Source organism: Scomber japonicus, chromosome 11 (assembly GCF_027409825.1).
Source record: "Scomber japonicus isolate fScoJap1 chromosome 11, fScoJap1.pri, whole genome shotgun sequence".
NCBI lineage: Eukaryota > Metazoa > Chordata > Actinopteri > Scombriformes > Scombridae > Scomber > Scomber japonicus.
In genome coordinates, this window is record NC_070588.1 from 6,414,558 (window position 1) to 6,434,437 (window position 19,880).

Genomic DNA, 19,880 nt, shown 5'->3' on the forward strand with positions numbered 1-19,880 from the left:
CCTCCTGGAAATAGTCATAAATTCATATTTAGCAAATGTGAAGATACAGTTCATATATGAACTGAGAGCAATTGTGTTATTTACCTTGGTTTTGTTGAAACATTTCACAACCTGAAACCCTGTAATTAAAGAAAATGCATATTAAATTGTTTTGAATAAATCCATACAGATCCACTTTCACATGGGTAATTAAAAACATAGCAAGATGGCAATGTTTAATGACAAAACATTCGAAATGAGATGACTGTAAGTAAAGTGTCATGTGCAAAATATACTGTATAAAAATTAAACCATCATCCCGGTACTTACTCCTTATACTCCAATATTTTCAACAGACCATAAGCAGAGATTAACTTACTGTGTGCTGTTGTACAAATCTACAGATGCACCTGTTACCTGCTGCTTCTTTTAATGCGAAGCCACACCTCCAGAGTTGCTTATCATGGGCAGAGGCTGACGTCCCATCAAAACATCTTTGTTGTGTCAGGGTAAAGTATGTGAGTGGAAGCATGTAGGATCTGAACCATAGAGCTAGAATGAAAAAATACAGCAGTAGCTTTTTCATGCTATTTGTAACAGTTGCACTCATGATTTGGACATTGTGAGACATATTGAAGGTTTACTGACATATCTGCAGTTTAAGACACAGACATATTAATGAAGGCTCAACGTTTTTTTTAGTTCATTTGTTTCAAACACACACCCTCATACCAAACCAGTGTGATGTTATCAGGAAACCTGTATTTTTCCTCCCCTGAGGAACAAAGAAACACTTGAACACTCTGTTTTGTTTTGTTTTGACATACCAAAACACAAATCTCTGTAACTCAAACCCTCAACAAAAGATTTTAGGGTGTTTCTTTTCATTGGTATTGCAATGCTTATCTACATTTACCTTTGTTATTTTCCTACTGCAGTACACACAAATTGAACAACATAATAACAGGCAATGAAGCTGTCAATGAGCAATAATTAACAAGTACTGTAGGGTATTTCTTATGTTAGTGTTATGTACATCCTCAAAAATAGTGTCAAATGCAGCTTTATTAAGTCTAAAATCCTGAAAGATAAGTTTTAGTCACACAAAGCACAAATCAAATACACACAAATAAACAAATAACACAAATAAAACAGTGATTGTTTTTCTTACAAAACCAAAATCAAGTTATTTCAAGCTTGTTTATCACTTACATACTTGATTTCTGCTTTCAGGTTTGTCAAGTCAAGTGTTGCAGTAGGTAGTCAAGTCCAAGGTCAAGGCTTTAGGGATTCACATCTCAAGTCAACTGATCAAACTACTACTAATTTGGGACTTGGAAGTGTGATTAAAACAGGTGCAGTTCTTTTGGAGGTCAAATCTGAGGAGTCTGGTCAAGACTTTTGGAGTAAAGAACAATCTAACACTGTCATGTTTTAAATGCTCTCAGACACAGTTAATGTAGGCCAAGTGCAGCATGGAAGAGACAGCTCTGGGCTAGGCACAAATAGACCCACAGGCACAGACAGAGCAACACCTGCCCACAAGAGAGGGCTGGTGGTAAAATAGATACAACAGCAGGACGAGGCAGAACGATGTGCAAAGGTGGTCTCACAGGCAAAACTGGGCCAAAGGGTAAGATGGGAAAACCTTGAACATTGGAAGCTTGTCTGTAAGGATCCTTGGGAAATAGAAGGAGGCAGTCTTAGCTTCATTATCAGCGCTATCTATGATGTTCTTCCCAGTCTCAAGAGCCTAAATCAGTGGTTTGAAGAAAGCAGACCCTTTGGTGCATACTCACTGGCTGCCTCAACCAAGGATGCTACACCTGCAGGCACAACTAGGTCCTTAGGCAAGACTGGTATTGGAAGAAATTAGGAAACCCCTGGCTTCTCAAACACCACTACCTTTGTACCTGCAGTAAAATGTACCAAATAGGTCAATCCCAGGAGAAGAATCAAAGCCAGAATTGGAAGCTAAACATCGATCAAGACCAGAGGTTCACCCACCCACTGAAGATCATAAAAACCAGTCTCAGGCCTGATCTGATCCCCTCGTCATCATAGAAACTAACTGTGCTGAAGTACTCCAATCTAGCAACTAAAGCAGAACCAAACAGAACACAGGTGCTCCCTGCTGGTTGGCTGCAGTGGTTTTCTTGCCAAGTCCACTACAAGGCTTCTGAAAGGGATGGGAATCTGAGGCCAGCCGCTCTGACAGGCTATCAAGTCACTGGCACAAGCTGCTGAGCAAAGAAGAAACAAAAGAAACAAAAGATGTGGCTAGCAAGATGATCATCAGCCAGCAGGAGGGGTAGAAGCAGTGGCAGAATCGGGGGCTTCATCCGGTCAGCCCTCTGGAGGTTTTATGGGCCTATCAACAGAACGCCAAGGAAGGATGTTGCCTACCTTATGACTCAAGTGAAGCTTCTACCTCCACTGCTGGTTATGATTTAAGGTCCATTGGACTGAATCACAGACAGAAGAAATCTGGACTTGACTGATTCTCTTGAAGTTCTGTTGTGGCATGGGCCTGTCAAAGAAATACCAAGGAAGGAAGATGCCCACCTGATGACCCTAATGAAGTCCATGATGTTGAGATCAGGCTGCCTTGTTCTTCAGCAGCCGCCCGCCTGCTGACTGGAAAGAAACAGCGTGATCATATCAGTCCCGTCCTTGCACTGGCTGCCTGTTAATTTTAGGATCCAGTCCAAGGTTTTATTAATTGTTTTAAGTGTTTAAATGGTCTGGCACCAGCTTATTTATCAGAGCTTGTACAGCCTCACAGTACTTCCAGAGCACTTAGGTCAACAAACCAGCTGCTCCTGGCTGTACCTCGGTCCAGACTCTCTACTCGTGGGGACAGAGCCTTCTCAGTGGCGGCCCCCAAGCTGTGGAACAGCCTACCTTTCCAGGTTAGAGCTGCACACTCTGTTGAGCACTTTAAAACAGAAAAAATCTTATTTCCTTGGCGTTCAGTCCCAGCTAGGTGAGAATCCTTGACTTCTTACTTTTTTTTTTTTAATTCTAATATTAGTTTTTAAATTGAGCTCTTACTACTCCTTTATTGTTTTTATTTATTATTATATTTGTGTGTGATTATATTGTATTTTAATAACTGTGCAGCACTTTGGTTCAGCTGAGGTTGATTTTAAATGTGCTTTATAAATAAAACTTGACTTGACTTCTTGTTGATGACTGCATGTTTAGGCTGATTGAATAAATTTGGGTCTGATCTGACACCTCTCTGATGGTCTTGCACTATGGACAAGAATCTAATCAACTAAAGCACCTAAAACTTTTGCACAGTACTGCACATATTTATTTACTATTCTTGTTTAAAAACTCACTTTTAATTTGCACTTTGCTATCAGATTTGGCAATCTACAAGAAGATATGTGGAAAGGGTGAGGTGAGGTGAATAGAAACCAGCTGTCTTATCAGTATCTCCATGCTTCAGAGTCTAAACAAAGAGTAGACAGCACAAGCTGAACCAGTTACATACTCACGCCTTCCACGCTTGTTTTCAATAACAAGATCTCAAAAAGGATCCACTGTGTGCTGCTGCAGTCATATGTGCCTGCACCAAAGTTACACAAATAAACGCACATTCACACGTTTCCACACAACCACACCTATACACCCTTCAGAAATTCAGGTGTGTCAGTGATGTAATTATTGGTCAAAGGGCAAAAAAACTGAGGCTTTGGTTACAACTGACTTTCCATACAATAAATCAAAGTGTTATGGGTGTCAGACGGACCAGCTTCATAAATAATCTAACTGTGTGTGATGGGATTTGTGGGATTTCTGACTCCAGGCTGATGTAATTATTCTGGCAGTCTACAGAAGGTGTATGAATCTCTTTGCTGGAGCAGAGGTGAGAAAGTACAGAGGTTACAGAAGTGGATTTTGCACGTTGCATTTTTTAATCCCTGGATCAAACTAGAAGGTGTGAAAAAAGCATTTGCTTTGTTTCTTTCCCGACAGCAAACTCAAACCAACTCAAAACCAGCTCTCAAAATGTCAGACAGTCACTTCTGCTAGATAAGAGAGAGTCTGACACATAAACTCCATAAAACAACCACAACAAATAATATATAATGTGCTAATAAGGGAATTTCTATAGTGCAGGTAGGCCAATTTATCTTTTACTTTTTGGGCTGAATCTGGCTGTCTGTTTCCAATCTGCTTCTCACATGAGTAACTGAATATCAACACATCTGCAGACATCATCATCAACACAATGACACTATACAGGTAGCAGTCGTTTTTCACTATTTTCTGACATTTTATAGAGAAAACGGGCAGATTAGTCAGTACTGGAAATAATTGGCAGCTGCAGCTCTAATTATTTTAGAAACTAACATTTGGCCTTATCAATTCAGATAGAAGACAGGTCATTTTCACTATTAACTGACATTGCATAGAGAAAGAGATTTGTTGCTGATAAAAATTATCATCTGTTGCAGAAACTAACATTTGGCCTTATCAGGTCAGATTGACCAGCGTCATGTTTGGTCTTTCTCCAAATGAAATAATTAGTTTTCATTTCCTGCATGCTCTGCGTTTGATATTCAGCTCAGCACTAAACAATGTGAAGCAACATCAACTAAAGACACACATTCATTTTAAATTATACCATAGAAAAATTGTTTATTCTAAATTCACATAATATATAATTAAAAGGAAGGAGACAGGGCTGTAAGGCAATGTGAACATACAGTAAACACATTTTTTTAACCACATTAACTACGTGTCTTGGATAGCAGCAGATCTTATCGCCAGGCGATGACGACGAGCCACGCTGGAATGTCAACATAGAGAGAAATTCAGAGAATGAAATGTTTCTTTTTATGATTGATTTATCTCTGAAATCACATCTGGCACATCACACCATATGTCCACGGTGTAAATTTACACTTAAAAGAAGGCCACATGTAGAAATTATGCATCATTTGTGGGCTGGCTTCACGTCATTAACACTCGTTACTCCACTGAGACGGCTCCTGTAGTGTCAGAAAAGATGTCCACAACAAAATATACACTTTCCATTGAGTGTCTGAGCTTTTTTGACTGTTGTAAGACATTTATATGTAGTGTTTTAAAGGTCTTCACAGCTTGACCTTCCCAGTTAGGGGACTGAAGGGGTAAAGTGTTGAGAAGCGGCCGAGGGTCCAGATGGGGAAGACGTTTCTGTAGGAGGTGTAGCTGATAGCGCAGCTCTTGTTGAACACACCTGAAATATTCTCCTGATGAGAGGGAAGCAAATATTGTCATTAGATTAACTTCACATTAGCTGTATTACTGGTGAGGTCAGCTGAGTATAATTAATACTAAAGGATATATGATATGCAAGGCAGAAAGCTCACCTGTGGCCAGTCTCCGTTGGGCAGCTGCTTGTCAATCAGCAGCTGGACCCCTCTCTCAATGGCCCGCTGGTCAGGATGTCTGTTTGGAGAGAGAGAAAGAGAGAGAGAGAGAGCGAGAGCGAGAGCGAGAGCGAGAGAGAGAGAGAGAGAGAGAGAGAGAGAGAGAGAGAGAGAGAGTTTAGAGATTTGACTGAATTTGAATAAATTAATTTTGATTAGATTCAACTTTACTATCAACAGCCAGATATTCCTTTTTGTAGTGAGGTGAATAAACTGTGCAGACACATCTTAAAGGGGATAAATGATGAATTTTGTGATTTTCTGTCATTTATATACTGCTGTAATGTTGGATGTTTATTTTGTAAATGTTCAAAGCTGTAAAACTTGAGGTGAATGTGTGTTAAAATGCTCCCTGAAAGTCAAAATCCAGCCTGCTCTGAACACTCAGTTTGCAAAGTTATATCCTACTCAAACTGATATCAAGACTGTTCACACATGCTCATTAACAGCTGTCTGTTCTGTAGCCTTCATAGCTCGCATATTTCAGATAAGATACAGGCTCAAACTAAACTCTATGAACATATGTGTGTCAATCAGTACGTAAGGGACAGTGAACAGTCTGTGCTTTATGTAACTAAAGAAAAAAACTGCTTTCAATTTGCTTTATCAAGTTGCTAATCAGAATGTAAATAATGCAGTTACACCAGATGCACCGAAAGTGATGATAGCCAGATGTATTTTAGTTAACATTTCAAGGACGAGAAAAAGAAGCAATATCTGACAACTATGGTTTGCTTTTGTGGAGCTAAATCTGTCCTTGTCTGAGAGGCTGCTATAAGCTCTTGTATAAGAGTTTTCTGGACCTTAAATCAAACCAAGATGTTCCAAAATATAATCTAATCTTGGAAATGTGCATGATTCATCCTCGTAAAAGCACAGCATGCATGTTATCAAAGACAATACCAAATAAATGAATTAAATAAAAATATAATGAACATATATATATAAATAACCAGCACATCCAAATGATTGACGCTGAGGACTACTCTACCTGACAGCCATGAGGCCTAACAAAGCCCAGCAGGTATTGTGGATCTGAGCCTCGCTGCTCTGGATGTAACAACGCTGCTCACACGACTCAAAGTCCTCCCCCCAGCCTCCGTCTGGCATCTGCCAATCCAGCAGGAACTGACAGGCTTTCTGCACCTCCACACACACATCCCTGGTAACAGAGGAGAAGCAGTGCAGTTTATAAAGTAAGAGAGGAGTTGATGGAGCTGATGTGTGGCTTTGCAAGTTAAGGTTATGATCTTATGGGTTAAATAAAGGGTCCTTACTCATCTTTGTAGACGTGACCCATACAAGCAAAAGCTTCAAGGCCGAACCACGCTCCATATGTGAAGCACACTCCCCAGGACCTGAGAATGAGCCAAACATTATGATTATTTTTTAAAGGGCGTGATCTGTTATTTGGATTTGATATCAAGCTGAAAAAACAGAAAGCAGAGTCTCACCCTTCCCAGGATCCATCAGGCCTCTGCACCTTCCTGCAGTACTCCAGTCCTTCTCTAAGAGTGGAGCTGAAGAGGAAATGAACAAACATAACATTTGATACCAGAGGTTGTGTATGGCATCCTCTGCAATCATGTGTGTTTAAACCATTTCAGACAAGACTCATTAAACAAAAACAAGATATTTTTCATAAATCCAGAAATGTGTCCTAAAGAATATTTGAACCAGCTACTTCAATCTGAATTTAGTGTTTGAAGTTTTTTTTAATTAATTCAAATGAGTCTAATGTGTCTGAGCCATCCATCATGTGCAAAAGTTGAAGGCACTTTAGGTAGTTTGTATTGGTCGCAAATTCATTGTGCAGCATGAGAAGAACAAGGAGTCCTGCAGCAGATGGTTTGATCTCCTCAGAGGCCTGATCTCAACATCATGGAGTCAGTCTGGGATTAACATGAAGAGACAGAAGCAGCTGAGCCACAGAAGACGAAGCACTGTGGCAACAACAGACCTGCCGAGTACCTGAAACACTATGAGCAGGAGTACCGAGGAGAACTGCTGCTGTTTTAAAGGCAAATCTGCTCACAACAAATATTGATTTAATTTACGTTTCTGCTGTTTTATCCTCATTTTACTTTTAACACCTAAAACTTTTGCACAGTACTGCATATATGTGTGTGTGTGTGTGTGTGTGTGTGTGTGTGTGTGTGTATGAGGTATTACTCATGTTGTGTGGGGACATAAATCTGTTCCCACGGTAACATTGTGGGGACCTGCTTCCTTTTTTTTTGGAGCAGACAAAATCAACCCTCCATGACGTGAATCATTAATTTAAGGGGTGAAGACTTGGTTAAGTGAAGGTTACAGTTTCCTCTGAAGTGAATACTACTGTGTGTGTGTGTGTGTGTGTGTGTGTGTGTGTTATATAGCGTACCTTATCTCCTCAGCACGGTGTTCAGGATGGGCCTTTTGGAAATGCCTCAGAGCTTGCATAACAGCTGATGTACACTCCACATAAGTATAATCTATCATAATATCACCTGATTGTGTTTTTGTGGGAAAGAGAGAAACACAGTGATATTAATAAACATTACATTTCACAACACACACTACATCCTCTTTTTAAAAGGGAAATACACCAATATTGAACTCTTTGCCCTTTTATACTGAAAAGGGCAAAATATTTCAACATAATCCAGAGTTCAATGGAAAATGGAAAACATATTTTCAGGTTGAGTAACACTGGCAGTGCTGAGCTCCTACGCAAAGGACTCAGGACTGTGATTTAAAACCAGACATGATGAATATGTGATGCTCTTATTAAATGTGAACATCAAAAAATCCTTGCAGGGGCTTTTTATGTCACACCTTTGGTTAATTAATAATAATAATTAACAACAATCAGGCATCAGACTCACCAAACACCTCAGAGGGGTTGAGCAGCTCCAACAGTTTCCCTCCTCTCTTCGTTTCATATGTGGCAAATCCTCCGTCTGAGTTTTTCATGCTCAGCAGCTGCAGGGAGAAGACGGACATGTGTTGAAAGAGTTGTACCACTAAAACACTACAAGCAGCTATTTTTCAGGAGCAGGACTCAGGCTTAAGTGAGGATTGCAGTCTGACAGCTCTTGCAACGGTGAAAAATCTTTCAGCAAGTTGTTAATAAACCTGCAAGTTTCGTCAGAGAGTGGCTCAAATATGTAAAACCTGATTTTATGAAGGTGTCAAGCAACTGATCATGTTTATTGTATATGGATCAGGGTGTTTAAGTACAAATATAATGACTGTTAAGACCTTTTTAAAATCTCTGTAAGGAAAAATAATGCCAATTCTGAGTTATAAAATATTGGGCCGATTTCCTGGACAGGGATTAACTCTAGTCCAAGACTGGAATCTCATCTTTAGTCTAGGACTAGTCTTAATCTCTGTCTGAGAAACTGGACCATTATAAGACATATATTAATGCAAAAGTAGGATTTTACTGTTATAGTGAGTTGAAATGGAGCTCATTTTTTAAAAAGTAATTTAAATAGGACTGCAACTAATGATTAGTTTATAGTTCAATCTGCTAATTATTTTTTTACTTTATCAATTTAAGTAGTGCAACAATCACAAAATAATGATGATAATGATAAATAATATAAACTGAACAAATATAATTACACTCAAATCAAATTTAACGCCTTAACTTCTACATTTTTCAATCTTGAATATCAAAAACTAAATTTAAGACATTTGAAAGACTTTTTAACCCTCCTGTTGTCCTTGAGTCAAGGAAGGAATGGAGGGAGGAAGGAAGGAAGGAGGGAAGGAAGGAAAAGAGGGAGGAAAGAAGGAAGGAATGGAAGGAAGGAAGGAAGAAATAAGGAAGGAAGAAGTAAGGAATGGAGAGAGGAAGGAAGGAAAAGAGGGAGGAAGGAAGGAGGGAAGGAAGGAAGGAAAAGAGGGAGCAAGGAAGGAGGGAAAGAAGGAAGGTAGGAGTGAGGGAGGGAGAAAGGTAAAAAGGAAAGGGAATGGGGAAGGAAAGAAGGAAGGGAGGAAAGAAAGAGAGAAGGAAAGGAGGAAAGAAGTAACAGTCAAAACAGATGGGGTCAATTTGACCCGGGAGGACGACACAAAGGTTAATATTAATCTAATTTCTTCTTTTCTTACCTCTCCTGGACTTACTTAATCACATAATCTCTCCAAAATTGTACAAAGTTCATGAATCTTGAGCTGATACTGCCTCTGTTTGTCATATGCTTGTATAAAGCTCATCTACAATACCTTATTAAGTCACAGTACGTAGGTGTAATTCCTATTTTCAAGGCCGACTGAACACAAAGAGCTCTTTCTCAAGGACAGCTGACAATGAACAAAAGATTAAACAGATGATGTATTTCTGAGCTTACACAACCGATGGAAAAAAACAAGGGCTGTCAGCTTTCAGTTAAAGCGTTAATCACGATTAGATTAATGCAATCCATAACGCGTTAATTTTTTAAAATCGCATTTTAATGTTGCAAGCCTTTTGTCCCTTCTACTCACCCGTAGACGGCTCCTCTAGCTGTAGCGCTATGCTTTGAAGTGGCCTCCTGCAGTAAACCTACCGCGCTGATGGAAAGTAAGAGAGCTACTGGACTTTTGAACGGCTTGTTTAACTTTAAAACACTTCCAGACGGTTCAGTTGACAAGTCAAAAGTAAAATGCAACCTGTGTCAAACGGAGTTTAACCACCACCGGAGTACGTGGAGTTTGAGTTAGCACCTCCACGCTAAACACCCAGGTGCAGCCAAGTGAGCCTCAGCTCCACCAAAGTACCATTTTGGAGTGTGGGAGTCGCAGCAGAGCCGTGATTGATTCCCAGTTAAGACACTCTGGTAAGAAATGCTTTACATTATGGGCTTAAAACTGCCTTCAAATGTAAAATAACAGGATTTTAAACATGCAATTTAAAACACGATTAATCGTGATTAACTATGGAAATTCTGCGATTAATCTCGATTAAAAAAATTAATCGTTTAATCGACAGCCCTAAAAAAACAAAACATGGCAGTTTGAAACTTTTAGTGAACTGACCACGTTGACGGCATCGTAGAGGCGATCTGAGCGGATCGGCTGGTTGATGGAGGAACAGAGCTCCTGCAGAAGCATCACTGACTTCAGGCCCTCGGCCGTGCAGTCGGCCACGATCCAGCCACAGTCGCGGGTACTGAAGGGGAAACCTCCCTGACAAAAATCAACACAGGGGTAAACAGTGCAAACATGTACGAACACACACATATAAACAGGGAGGGCATTTTTTAGGGAGTTATAATCTTATCTAACGATGATGTGAAAGGTGTTCTTGTGTCATATAGTGTTACCTTGTTCATTTGTCTGTAGTATTTTTGGTATTCAGGAGGATTATCAGGAATCTAAAGGGAGTGGAAAACTTGTCAGGCAAAAGTAATCACTTGTGTCGAGGATCATATTACACTCTTTTTACCTTTAGCACACTTTAAAGTCTTTGATAGAGAAAAAAGTGACACATAAAAAAGCACTATCAAAAAAGTAATAGCAGCAGAATTCAATTTTCAAAGTCAAAGTTTGAATAAAAACATTTGTTGCATAATTAACATGAGTGAATGTCAGTATAGTGGAGGATGAGGTTTTGGAGGATCGGTGGGTCGTACCTGCGTGTGGGCGAGAAACTGATGGGCGTCTCGGAGGCACTCAGCGAGTCTGGGGTTATCCTGGGCACCCGCCTGAAAGAAGACCCCAATAAACGATATATACATGAAACAGCTACATGATACATTTCAATCAGGATCCACTGCTAACCACAGTACTGAAACAACTTCTCTTAACCCTCCTGTTGTCCTCAGGTAAAGGAAGGACAGGAAGAAAGGGATGAGGAATGGAGGAAGGAAGGAAAGGAGTAAGGAGGGAGGGAGGAAGGGAGGAAGAAAGGAAGGAAGGAAAGGAGTAAGGAGGGAGGGAGGGAGGGAGGAAGGGAGGAAGGAAGGAAGGAAGGAAGGAAGGAATGAAGGAAGGAAGAAAGGAATGAAGGAATGGAGTTAGGAGGGAGGGAGGAAGGAAGGAAGGAAGGAAGGAAGGAAGGAAGGAAGGAACGAAGGAATGGAGTTAGGAGGGAGGGAGGAAGGAAGGAAGGAAGGAAGGAAGGAAGGAAGGAAGGAAAGAAGGAAGGAAGAAAGGAACGAAGGGAAGGAATAAGGAGGGAGGGATTTACAAAATCTACATTTCATCATTTGATAAAACATTTCCTTCTTGTCTTAGATTCCTGAGACAATCACATTCCTTTTCTTGTGTGTTTTATATACATAACGTTGGATTGCTTGCATTAAAACTCTTATTTTTGAGTGTCCAGGTTTGGGTTACCTCGAGGAAAGCCTGCACAGCAAAGCAAGTATCCCAGAGTTGAGATCCGTTGGTTCCCTGTGCACAAGGAAAAGGAGAAAGTGGTCAAGTGTCTTCAATACATAAACAACTCAGTTTAAGTTAAATTCATCTAGTTTGCAAAACAAAATACAAAGCATAGAGATAGAGTTAGTAGACTAAAAGAAAATGAGTGAATTTATTTAGCATCTTTCAAAGCCAATCTATATTTTCTGATGCTTGTCTGCATGTGAACTGGCTGAACTCCTTGTTTCTATTTTGAGCTCCTCAACGTTAAACTTCACGGTTCATGAACTTCCTTTGTAAAGAAACAGAACAGAGAACAATTGCTCACCTGCATTTTCAAGCCATCCAATCCCAACCTGGAACAGACAGAACGTACTGTTAGTCTGTCAGCGTCACATATCAGACATCACAAGAGATTTTCTTTAATACCAAATTCTGATCATCACTGATGGGACAGAAGTTAGTTTTGTGTTGGTTAAACATTGTTAGACTCCAGGCTGACTCACCAGAGGTAGTCTGGGATCCTGGAAACGTGCTCCTGAAAGACCGGAGAGGACGGGCCGTCCACGTACCAACGAACCAGCATGTTGATCGTCTTGGAGATCTGTAGATAAAGGCCAGAGTTTCATAACAGCAAGCTACTGTATTTTATATTTGACACACTTGTAACACATTAAGTCTTTTCTTTTTTTCACTTTTGTGTGTATTCACACAAAAGTTGATGTCATGTAATTTGATGAAAAAAGGTTTAAATAAACAAATTAGGAAACAAGTCCTGACTGAGGTTATCATAATTCATGCATGAAAGGGTTAATCTCCAAAAATTCTGCATGTTTTACTTTTTTATTGTATTATTATAGATAATTGTCTTAACTGTATTCCATATGCATTATTTGCTTTTGGATATACAGTGTCAGTCAAAGGTTTGGACACACCTTTACCTTGAATGAGAAAGTATGTCTAAACTATGTGTGCTGTGTTTTTTTTGGCACTGTGTCACATTACCGGTCCGATGCTGATACATTTAGTGAAGCGGTCGTCGGCTTGGATGTGATCGTACAGCTCTTTGACGGCCATCCCTCTCAGCGTGCTGCTGTGGTGGGCTTCATACACGTTCAGCACCACTGGGGGGGGGGGGAGAGAACAGAGCGGTCACGAGGTCAGCTGACATCGCAGTGATTCACAGAAACGAGGTTTTTTGGGAAATCCCAGTAAAGAAAAAAAACTTCTTCTTTATCATTGCAACAAACCGGCACTGTTGCCATGGTTACGGATAAACGTTTGAGATTTTTTGTGCAACTCAGCTGACTGTGTCTCCTCTACAGTTGCGGAAAGCATTACTAATCTGCAATGTGTCATCACCTGTAAGGTCAAACTTTCACCTGTGGAAAATAAATTTCGACACCACGTTACGCCATCTCTCCCCCACCTGCAGCTACATGTTTAGTGTAGGCGGAGGAGTTTATCATTATGGTGTGTAATATTCCGGGCATGCTTACTATAGGCGACGGTGAGCAGGGTGCTGTGAGGTGTGTATATGTCACAAGCTGCTACATTGTTCCTCTGAGCCGGCCAGTCGATGGTGGCGTAGTCTTGGACATAAAGCTCCTAAAAAAAAAAAGGAGAAGAAAGAACACATAGTCATATTTTATAAGAGGTTATGGACATTTTTTAAACATATTTCATTGCTGGTGGCATTTTTATCGACCCTACTTTGTGCTCATCAGAGTTCAGAGACTGTCATAATAATATAAAAACTCCACTGGCTGCTCCCTCGGCATAGTTTTTAGGTGAATCACAGAAAAGGAAAATTCCACACCTTGGATCTCCTGCGCTGATTTACAGACGGTTGAGAAGTTAAAAAGATGAGGGGGAAAAAATCATAAATATTAAATAAACGAGTGGAGAAACATGAGAAATGCAGATGGTTTTATACAGGGCATGAGGGGTCACTCAATCATTTGTCAAGTATGAATAATGATGTGAATGATGTGAATGATGTGCCGTGTGGCGTTCACAGACATCAGATTTAAACCAAACTGTGAACATCTATGTGAGGTTTTAGAGACTCTGCATCCAGTAGAGTTCAGAGACTGGGATCAGAGACAATTTAGCTGGTTTTTCCTTTAATATGTCACCAATTTTATTAATATAATTAGTCTGTGATGTTTGTTGTGTTGTCATTTGTCTTTTACAACCTCAAATTACCCAAACCTGCAACATTCAACATTCAGAGTGTGTAATTATTATTTTTTTATCATCGTTCTGATTTATTCAGTATTATATTTAATCTTCAATTGAAAAAAATAGTTATATATATTGTTTCAAATAGTTCATTAACCTCTTTTAACCAAGAAAAAAAGCATTTTTAAGACATGAGAAATTTGATAAACAGTATTTAGTTTTCAGTTTCTGTGTAGGAGTAAATGATTGAATGATTTTTGCTTTTAGCTTTTGCGTAAGTCCAAAAGTGTCTCAATAGATTTGTGCTCTGTGCTCTATATGACCATGTACTTTTGTAATTTTTTTTATCATTATTCTGATTTATTTTTCCCTCTTTTTTTTTTACTGTGTATTTATTCTGTGTTTATTTCCTCTGTGTGAAGCTTGTTGGATAAATTAAGTTGTGTTTAAAGTGCTATATAAATAAAGTTAAACAATCAGTTAATTAATAATCAATCAATAGTAAGTTAAGTAGCAAGAATTTTGGAAATCAAAAGGAGGGAGGGAGAAGGGAGGGAGGGAGGGAAGGAGGGAAGGAAGGAAGGAGGGAGGGAAGGAAGGAAGGAAGGAAGGAGGGAGGGAAGGAAGGAAGGAATGAAGGAAGGAAGGAGGGAGGGAAGGAAGAAGGAAGGAGGGAAGGAAAGAAGGAGGGAAGGAAGGAAGGAGGGACAGAGAAAAGGAAAGAAGGACAGAAGGAAGGGGGGAAGGAAAGGAAAGAAGGAAGGAAGGAGGGAGGGAGAGAAGGAAAGAAGGACAGAAGGAAGGGAGGAAAGAAGGAACAGTCAAAACAGACGGGTCAATTTGACCGGGGAGGACGACAGGAAGGTTAATCTTTGAAAGTAAACACATAGAAAACAGCTAAATGCATCCAGGAATGAGAAGCCTAACCCTAACTCTACACTCCTAAGGACTCTTCAGAGCTTCATCATTAACTTCTGGCTGTCAGTATGTCGCCCCCTTGTGGGATGTCGAGGCTTCAGCACCTGTCTGAGGCTGAGGACCAGCGAGTCCTCCTCTGCTGCCAGTCGGACAGCGTAGCAGTAACTCATGGGGAGGTAAACCTGGCGACAGTGACACCACAGGGTGGAGGGGTGGGCCGGCATCCAGGTGGGGAACAGCCTGGAAAAAACGACAAAAATGAATTTATACAGGACAGGAGGAAAATAAATGTTTCCCTTCTTCCCCGAGGCAACAGCGGTGACTCAGTCTGTGTACTGGAGCAACATAACTGTGTTTTCTTTTAACCTCGGCTGAGATTTGAAGCTTGTGTATTTAGAGTAGTGACGTGCAGATCAGGCCTTTCTCTTTGTTTGTGCCAATAAAAAGATATGAAGCTTTTTTGGGGGGATTTAAACTAAAAAAGAGCACAGTGACACCTGGTGGTTTGTAGAAGCAACTGAAGCACTACAACGCAGCTGATTTATAGTTTTAATATCATCTGTGTGCTATAAAAGTCCAAGAAGCCTCAGAGTTGTTTTTTTAATAGAAGCTATAATACTGTGTGCAGTAAATACACACACCATTGTGAAATATACTGCAGTAAAATAATGAGTAAATGTATAAAAGACAGTTTTGTTCATATGAAAAACTGGTGTGGTGTCCACTATCAGCTGCATGTGATGTTTCATGTGTCACAGTGTAATGTGATTGGAGAATGTCATTTATAATAATATAGCTTTTAGTACCTTATTACTTGGTATGTGTTTGTGTGTTTCTAGTAGGGCTCGACTATTCATCAAAACTTAATTGAAATCACAATAATGGCCTAATGCAATGTCAAAATACTATTTTAAATTAAATACTATGGTGCTGCAGAGACGTCCAGGTCCACACATCATACTCTACAGACTGCCACGTTTAAATGTTTTTCAATGAAAATGAGAATAATGATGTAAAAATATGAATTCCCTCTAATATCGCAATTCAGACCTTGATTTTTAAATGACTGCGTCACTGCTTCATGTCTGCTTTTTCTTCTATTTATCTATCTAATATTGTTTTCTGTTGTTACTGTTGTTTCTCGATGCCACTGAAAGTTAGGATTCCTCCTCAATGGTCTTTAAAAGGTAAAACAAAGTTAATAATAAATAATTTATTTTTTCTACAATCGTTCAGCTCTAGTTTCTACTGTCATATTTCTCCACTATTATCCTCTCTTCCTATTCCACTAAATTCAATGTCACCTAACTAATTGTTTATCTGGATGAAGCCTTTTCTGAAGCATGTGTGACGTCTGAAGCTGCAGAAACCATCATCATAAGTCACCTGATGTTCTTCATTTGCCATAAAACTCTGACCAAATATAATGAAACTGAGCTTCACAGGAGAAATATGTTTCAATGCTTCTGTATTATCCAGCAATCACTAATCTAAAGCATGACTGAAGGGGTTAAAGAGAGCGTTATGGGATGTTTGGACGTACCACATCTCTGGCAGGAGTGTGTTCATCCCTTCCCAGCTGTACACATTTAAAATGGCCAACCAGAATTTACCCCACGAAGGAATCCCTGCTGCACCTCCTGCACAAAACCAAACATACAGACAGCTTTGATATACAGCTGCTTATATAAGTAATATAATATCAATATCAACTGCATCATTATCTGACTCTGAACCGTTTCGACATGTTTCAGACCTTTGCTGTGCAGGTTGTTTCTGGCTCGAACCATATCTGGATCATCAGGCTCCACTCCGAGTATCCTTAACGAGGTGTAGCTCAGCGCTGTGCCAAACACGGTCGACTTATCTTCAATATGTCTGCAATAGAAATAAAGAACACACACCCATGATGCTGCTTAATCCATATTCCTGGTGGGCTGCTACTGTACGATTACAGATGTTAATCCATGTTGCAGCATTACATTCAAAGTAGATGCTTATATGATGAATTTAAGACTTTCTACAACTTTTTTAGAGTGTAATTCAATACTTTTCATTGATCATATTGACCCAAGAAAGAGGGTATGATGGGAAACCAGTAGAGACAAAATTACCTGCAATTATTTATTATTATATCAATTTTTTTCAGTTCTTCTTAGCAGTATAAGTCCTAAAGATATGACTAATCAAATTAATGCCTGGACCTGAATAAGCAGCAGAGAATGGATTCGCCAATTAAAATGTATTAATCAATTTAAGACCTTCCTATTAAAAACTAGCACATTTATATTTCTGATGATCAAAAGTTAAAGGTTTTTCACTCACAGTCCCCAGCCTCCATCCGGCAGCTGAACCGAGCGCAGGTATCTCACCATTTCCTTCTTCCAGGCCGCTCCCAGAGGGATTTTAGCCACATGACACGTAATCAGGAGACCTGGGAAGCACCAACATGGACAGATGTAAACACGCTTTCACTCTTGTGGACTTTATGTGTATATTTACTAGATTAATTAAAGTGCTGTACTTCCTCTGAGGACTTAACTGAGGATACTGTTTTCTTCCTGGCATTAACAACATAACAAATATGAGAGGTAGTCTATACTTTTGTGATTCCAGTTTCTATAATATAGCTTTTTTTTTTTTTTAACAATATCTGTAATCTGACTGTTGTTTATGGTATCATTTCTAATTTGAGGAAGAACCTCAGAGTCAGTCTACTGCAGGGGTGTCAAACATGCGGCCCATGGGCCAGAACCGGCCCACCGAGGGGTGCAATCCAGCCCACTTTCCTTCCTGTGTTCTTTTCCATCCTTCCACCTGTCCTTCCTTCCTTCCTTCCTTCCGTCTGTCTGTCCTTCCTCCCTTTCTTCCTTCTGTCCTTCCTACCTTCCTTCCTTCCTTCCACCTGTCCTTCCTCCCTTCCTTCCTTCCTCCCTTCCTTCCCTCCATCTTTTTAATGATCTGGCCCACATGAGATCTAATTGGTCTGTATGTGGCCCTTGAATGAAAATGAGTTTGACACCTCTGGTCTACGGTCTTAAAGCTTCTGGAAGTGTGTTTATCTTGTTGCACAGCTGTTCACCAACACTCATAGTAAAGGGGAAGAGGGTATTGGTTTAAAATGACAAAATGTAGCTATTGCAAAGCCCAGGTGTGGACATGATGAAGATGTCTTATCTTACCTGGGAGCAGGAAGAGAGGGCCGCCGTAGTCTCCTGCCCAGTGGCCGTCCTCAGCTTGGAGGTTTCTGTAGAAGTTCATACCTTTCAGAGCAGCATCCACAGCTGTGTGGGCGGCCGGCGAGCCAGACATGAACTTAGTCTGTGGGGAAGGTTTGTGATTAGAGATGAACAAGTTTTCCTACCACAGTCCTGATAAAGTTTCATCTCAAACTATCCCAGAGTGCAGCACAGAAAACTAATTTCACTATTATGAAGAATAAAAGAAGATTCAATGCCCACCGTGTCCAGACCCAGCGAATGGGCTTCTAACATGGTTTGTTCTCTGTCTGGAGTTTCTCCATCTTCCACATAACGCCACGTCTGCCTGCCGTCCACATTGGTCAGCCTCCAGCGGCTCAGGTCTGTGACAGGCTCAGTCTTGTACGGCCCTCCTCGCCTCCGCAGGTGTCTGGAAGAGACAACAAGTATTTTTATATGATAGTTCATCTAATTTAGTCTATATACTATTGGGTACTTTGTGGTAAATATAGGACACTATGAAGTCTTGGAAGTATTTTCTCAGCTTGTCAACAGTGAATCCAATAATTCAGCAGGTGATGCTGCTGCTGGTTTTTTGGCTCATGATTGAAAGTCTGACACACTGTCAAAAACTGTGTGTACAATATAAAGTAATTGAAGCATTTTCATTATAACCTTACCTCATGTACACTGGTAACTTTCTGCTCTCTGCCCCTTTTAAATTGTCATTTTTAGTGTTTTAGTGTATCTTTTATCTTGTCTATGTTATTATTTTTCTAATTGGACTTTTTTTTTTTTTTTTTTACTTAAGAGCTGCTAAACAGATATCCAGGTGTGAGGAATACATTTGCTCCTATTTGAGTCTGTCAGGGAAAAAGGCTGCTCAGTTTAATGGCATCAGTTGTGATATGTGTAAACACACCGACATGCTTACAAATGTATTATATGTATGTTGGTATCTGTCAATCTCAAGTATTCCAAACCAACAACCATCAGACTGTACAACACTACAGCTTCCAGTACCTCCCACTCCCACATTGCACACATGTATATAATCTCAGGAATTTCTGCATATTGCACTTTTATAGATTGCACATTTATTTAAATATAGATGGTTTACTGTATATAGTATTTCATTTTATTTATTTGATCACTTTTACCCTTATGCTGCAACTTTTCCCCCCACTGTACTGCTGTGTCAATAAAGATGCATCTTATATTTTATCTTACAATTCATTCGTGCAGTGGTTGACAAAGTAGTTAGAGTTTTTTATTTTTTTGCTAAATGTATTACAGTATGAAAAGTTAAATAACTTAATTTACAGGACTATTTGTTCAGTCTATCATTAGACACAGGCTTTATCTGACATTTACAGAAACGTACTGTTGTAATAAAGTAGATTTTCGGACATTATTCGTTAAATAAACATATAAAATACTCACGTCCCCTCCGTCATCGCCGCAGTTGTCAGATACAGAGGTAAATACTCCAATGAACCGAATGAATTCATTTCTTTTCACTCACTCTTAAGTTTCGGCCCCTTTCTTCGCTTCTCATGGGAATTGTAGTTCTTTAAGGAGCGTATAATTAGCGATTCAACGCAGCTTCGACTACATTTCCCAGCAGGCCAAGCGGTGCCGTCCGACGCGCATTCTACATGGAAAGACATGAGCAGAGACGCGGCTGACCAATCACAGAGCAAGTGGGCGGTGAAGAGGGCGGGTCTGTGGCGCGCTCCTCCAATCAGAGCGCTCCTACAGTCAATAGTACACATGTGCTCACCAATAGATTGTTATGACCAAATGACAGCCTGTTAAAGCTACTGAATGACAGATG

The 19,880-nt window shown here is 40.0% G+C and overlaps 1 protein-coding gene across 1 annotated transcript; it reads right to left on the reverse strand.

Moving 5' to 3' along the window:
- Positions 1-4,612: 4,612 nt before the first annotated feature.
- On the reverse strand, positions 4,613-19,580 carry lss (lanosterol synthase (2,3-oxidosqualene-lanosterol cyclase)). The gene is made up of 22 exons (XM_053328848.1): positions 19,487-19,580; positions 18,305-18,473; positions 18,026-18,164; positions 17,169-17,277; positions 16,600-16,721; positions 16,387-16,483; positions 14,948-15,083; positions 13,241-13,349; positions 12,747-12,865; positions 12,248-12,345; positions 12,070-12,097; positions 11,718-11,774; positions 11,012-11,083; positions 10,703-10,753; positions 10,416-10,565; positions 8,276-8,372; positions 7,792-7,897; positions 6,863-6,928; positions 6,686-6,766; positions 6,400-6,570; positions 5,349-5,427; positions 4,613-5,228 (listed from the first exon to the last, which is right to left on the reverse strand). Exons 1-22 carry the CDS (start codon positions 19,552-19,554, stop codon positions 5,091-5,093), a joined length of 2,262 nt encoding a protein of 753 aa, XP_053184823.1. The 5' UTR covers positions 19,555-19,580; the 3' UTR covers positions 4,613-5,090.
- Between the last annotated feature and the right edge of the window lie 300 nt (positions 19,581-19,880).

What these genes read in the sequence shown, in the direction of transcription:
- lss (XM_053328848.1), bottom strand. Translation starts at nt 19,554, where the DNA reads ATGAATTCATTCGGTTCATTGGAGTATTTACCTCTGTATCTGACAACT. An exon ending in CCCTCTCTTCCTGCTCCCAG is followed by an intron (nt 17,278 to 18,025) that starts GTAAGATAAGAC and finishes GGTGCTTCCCAG; the next exon opens with GTCTCCTGATTACGTGTCAT. An exon ending in ACTACAGACAAATGAACAAG is followed by an intron (nt 10,566 to 10,702) that starts GTAACACTATAT and finishes GATTTTTGTCAG; the next exon opens with GGAGGTTTCCCCTTCAGTAC.